The sequence below is a fragment of the Elephantulus edwardii genome, unplaced genomic scaffold, assembly GCF_000299155.1.
Source record: "Elephantulus edwardii isolate Elephantulus edwardi_28Jun2011 unplaced genomic scaffold, EleEdw1.0 scaffold00013, whole genome shotgun sequence".
Classification (NCBI taxonomy): domain Eukaryota; kingdom Metazoa; phylum Chordata; class Mammalia; order Macroscelidea; family Macroscelididae; genus Elephantulus; species Elephantulus edwardii.
Window position 1 is genome coordinate 649891 of NW_006399763.1, and position 4412 is coordinate 654302.

The following is a 4412-nucleotide window of genomic DNA, read 5'->3' on the forward strand; positions in this document are numbered from 1 at the left end:
ATCTTCACTGAGGGCCAGTCATCAACTGTTTAAGTGTTCAATTATCAATAAGCCAAAGTCTGTGGAAGGCCATAATGGCCCTGCTTTAAGTGGTTCGCTGCTCCCGCAGCTCACCACGCTGTCTCTGCCTCCGCCGCCATCTTGAATCCCGGGATTCTTCTTCTGATAACAACAATTCTCAACTCTTTGTAGACGTGGTGACATACACAACCACAAGTACAGGGATATGTCTTTATAGCATCTGCCTTAAAACTCCACCCTTACCTCTCCCCTCAAGGAAGCAAACCTAAGTGAGGACACCACTTAATCCAAAAATTTTATCACTTATAAATTATAATATTTATATATTTTATAATTTATAAACTGAACCAAAATACAAGTTTCAGCATCTGTGACTATTAATAATAATTACTTGCAACAAATATTACATCTGCTTATTGTTACTGTTAGGTGCTGTTGAGTTATCTCTAACTGAGGGATTATACAGTTAACAGAAAAATCTGTTGCCTATTCCTGTGTCCTCTTCACAAATGTTGCTATATGTGAGTCAAAAGCTTTGGGTATTGACTGAATCAGTCCATCTCATTGTGAGTTTTCCTCATCATAGCTCACTCTAGCAGTGATAAAGTCTTTTTCTAGCAATTACCTTTCCGGATAACAAGCCTAAGGAAGGGAACCAAAGTTTCACTACCCTCACTCCTCTAAGAAGTATTTGGTTTTCTGGTTGTATTTCCTTTAAAACTGACTTCTGGCAGCTTTTAGGATGCTGAATATTTTCTGTCAACCTCATATTTCAAACTCATTCTTCTGTCTTCTTTTTTCACTGTCCTGCTTTTGTGTGAAAAGTGAATGAATCAGATAAGAATATTACTCTCTCTCCTGCAATAGATATAATAAATGCTGACAGAAGTAATTTAAATTTTTACATTAGAAATATAGAATTTTATATTATACCTCTTGACTGAATTTTAAAGTCTATTTTCCTAGCTCTTAATTTTTGTTTTGATGACAGTTAACAGCAATAACTTTTTCACAAACATAATTTTTTCATAAGTTCCAAATACCAGTCAGGCATAAAGAGGAATAGTTACATCTTCTTCAGATTTATAATTTTGCTGTTGTTATTACCTGCCATCGAGTCACTTGAAACTCATTGTGACCCTATGTACAATAGCCCTAACCCCTGCTCTATCCCTTGCTAATCTCACTCTCTCCGACACACCATTTCCCATCACCCCAGTGATGGAATCAATCCATCTCACCAAGGGTCTTCCTCTTCTGCGCCATTCCTCCACCCTCCCCAAGCATGACATCTCTCTCCAAGGACTGGTCCCTCCTTGCAACATGTACCAATATTATCAGAATGGGATAACATGCTTTGTGAAGTGGAGGATTAGTAATGTCAACAAGATGTTGCTGTTGCCATGTGCCTTTGAATCACCTGAGACTCTTTGTACAACAGCTCTGAAATCTGCTCTATTTTGAGTCAGTCTCACTGTTTCCAACAAACCTCTCTCCATTACCCCAGTTACTGAGTCATCCATCTCATCCAGGGTCTTCCTCTCCTGTGCCTTTCCAAGCATGGTGTCCTTCTCCAGGGAGTGGTCCCTCCTGGCTACATGCCCAAAGCTTCAAAATCCTTGCCTCCAAGGAGCAGCCTGGTTACATCCTCTCCAGGACAAACCTGTTTGCTCTCTTGGCATTCCTTGGGATGTTCAATACTCTTCTCCAGCACCACAGCTCAAAGGCATCAATTCCTCTTCTGTCATCTTTGTTCACTGTTCAGATCTCTGATGCATAACAAGTAACTGTGAAGACTATGGCTTAAATCAGGAATATCTTAGTCTCCAGAGTGACATAGTTGCTCTTCAGCACTTTTGAGAGGTCCCTGACAGCAGCCTTCCCCGGAGCAATTTGTCTTTTGATTTTGCCCTTAGCATCTCTCAATAAAACCTGACACTTTTAATTTCAGTATATTTCCCATTTGTCTTGGCTTTTCAATGCTCTATTGCTATTTTCATTGTCTCTTCTTAGACTTCTTCACAGAATCCATTTTTGGTTTTTCTTTCTCCTCTCTCTTTATAATGACCTTTTGTCCTCTTAATGGATATCCTTGATGTCATCTCGTAACTCCTCTGGTTGTCAATCATTGGTGTTCAATGCCTTAAACCTGTTGTTTTGTGGGTTGTTGGGGTTTTTTTAAATTTTACATTGGTTTGCATATAAAATTCATATACATTGTGTTTCACACTATCTTTCACTCACATTGTTTTTCATACAATCATCTCCATTCATTATAAAATCAATCACCATGCCTATCCCTGCCCTTCCAAATCCCCATTAGAACTTTTCCATTTCCTTTAGCCCCCTCTCTGCACCCATCAAATTGTGAAACCCTATGACTTCCCCCCATTCATCCTCATCCCTTTGTTCCCATCCCTTCCCCATCTGCATATCCATAAACATTTTAGTAGTTAATCTTCTGTTTTTACAATAATGGTACTAAGCACTATGTCCTTATGAAACTAAGTTAGTTCACTCAGTGTAATGCTCTCCAGTCTCCCTTAAGTTATGCAGTATTTTTTAAAATCACTGCTCCTGAGTGCTGTGTAGTATTCCATCATGTAAATGTATCACAATTTCTCAATCCACTTGGCTGGACATTTGAGCTGTTTACATATGCCTGAGATTGTGAATAACGCTGCAACCATCATTGGTGTGTAAATCTCCATTTATGTCTCTGTTTTAATTTCCTTGTGGTATATTCCTGGAAGGGGAATAGCTGAATCATATGGTATTTCTATGTTCAGCTTTTTGATGAAACACCAAAGTGCCTTTCAGAATGATTTTACTATTTTACTATCCTACCAACATCCTCTTACCTTTGGTAATATTCTGTTGGTTAGAACCAAATTACAAGTTGCATCTACACTCAAAGAGGAGGGATTACACAAAGAGATTAACACCAAGATGTAAATATTGTAGCCACTTCATAGTACATCATGTCAAGTGAAACTTTCCCCATCATATATAACTCTGCTTTGCTATCAAATTTATTTGATAGTCATTCTTCTTGTTACTTATTTTGGAGAAAGAAGTTGTTACGAGACTAGTACAGAGGAGCTAGTGTGGTCTGGGTCCTGCCCAGTAAGCCTCCTAGAGAGAGGCTAGTAGTGAACAGCAGAATTCTCGAGTCCTGAGGACCTAAAGAAGAAGTCACAAGAAACTGCCTGGAATAAAGGAATTAATCAGTACAAGCCAACAGAACTGTAACAGAATCTTCCTAGTGATGGGAACCACCTTCCCCATTACAAAGGTCTCATACCAAATGTTTACAGAATCCTACAGGGCCTCCACAAGAAAAAGAATGACAGCACAATTACAAAATGGGCAAGAGACATGGAAAGACTTCACGGAGGAACACATTCAGATTGTCAAGAGACACAGGAAGAAATACTCCAAATCACTGTCAATAAGAGAAATGCATATCAAAATGACCATGAGATACCATCTCACCCCAGAAGCAGTGGCAAAGTTTAATAGAACAGGAAGCAATAAATGTTGGAGAGGATATGGAGAGACTGGAACTCTCATACTCTGTTGATGGGATTATAAAATAGTATAACCACTCTGGAAAGCAGTTTGTAAGCCAGAAAATAAAGAAACAGTACTAGTTAATTCTCATCTTACTATGATTTCTAGCTGGCATAATAAAAATCAATAGTACTCATTTTTAAGCAACCATCAAAACCATAAATCTTATTCATTTTTTAAAAAGGGTAGAATATCCTTGAATATATTTATCTATGTCCTAGAAGCAGAAATAAGGAAGAAACAAGGAGATGGACGTAGAGGAATCAGATTATCTTAATTTTGGCAAACACACCCTACTTTAAATATTAAGTTTACTCATTCATTTATTTAAATAACACTTATCAAGCATTAAGATTAAATTTTTATTTTACCTAGCCAGATGACTGGAGAAAGCATGTGTATGAGAAGAAAAATACACATTGGGGAAGACTTATAAATGCCTCTTACTCCAGAATTACCTGAAAAAGCATTGCTGTAGTATCTAGACAGGGTCTGCATGATGTCCTTTGAGTGCTGGGTCCATGGCGCTATCTTTCTGTAGGTTTTCACACGATGAACAAGTTGAGAGCCACCATACTGAAGGGACAAGGTATCCCCGTGGTCTTCATAGAGTTCCTCAAATAATCTAAGCAGAAAGAAAAGTCACATCTGAGAGCTTAAAGCTTTCATTCTAGTTTGACCTCCCTGTGAGGAATGTATGTGACCACCAGAAATACTAAATCAGAACCTATAATTTAATAAGATTCCCATGTGATTCTTAAAGTACACATAAGATCGCGGCTTTGTTTACAATAGCAAGGAGTTGGAAACAACCTAAA

General features: G+C 38.2%; 1 protein-coding gene across 1 annotated transcript in view; it reads right to left on the reverse strand.

The window, feature by feature from the left end:
* The window catches only part of FIG4 (FIG4 homolog, SAC1 lipid phosphatase domain containing (S. cerevisiae)), a 169101-nt gene that overhangs the window by 51576 nt on the left and 113113 nt on the right, over positions 1–4412 (reverse strand). Inside the window, exon 15 of the mRNA XM_006881159.1 lies at positions 4053–4219. Within this exon, the coding sequence (XP_006881221.1) occupies positions 4053–4219 (167 nt within the window). The remainder of the gene's footprint in view (positions 1–4052; positions 4220–4412) is intronic.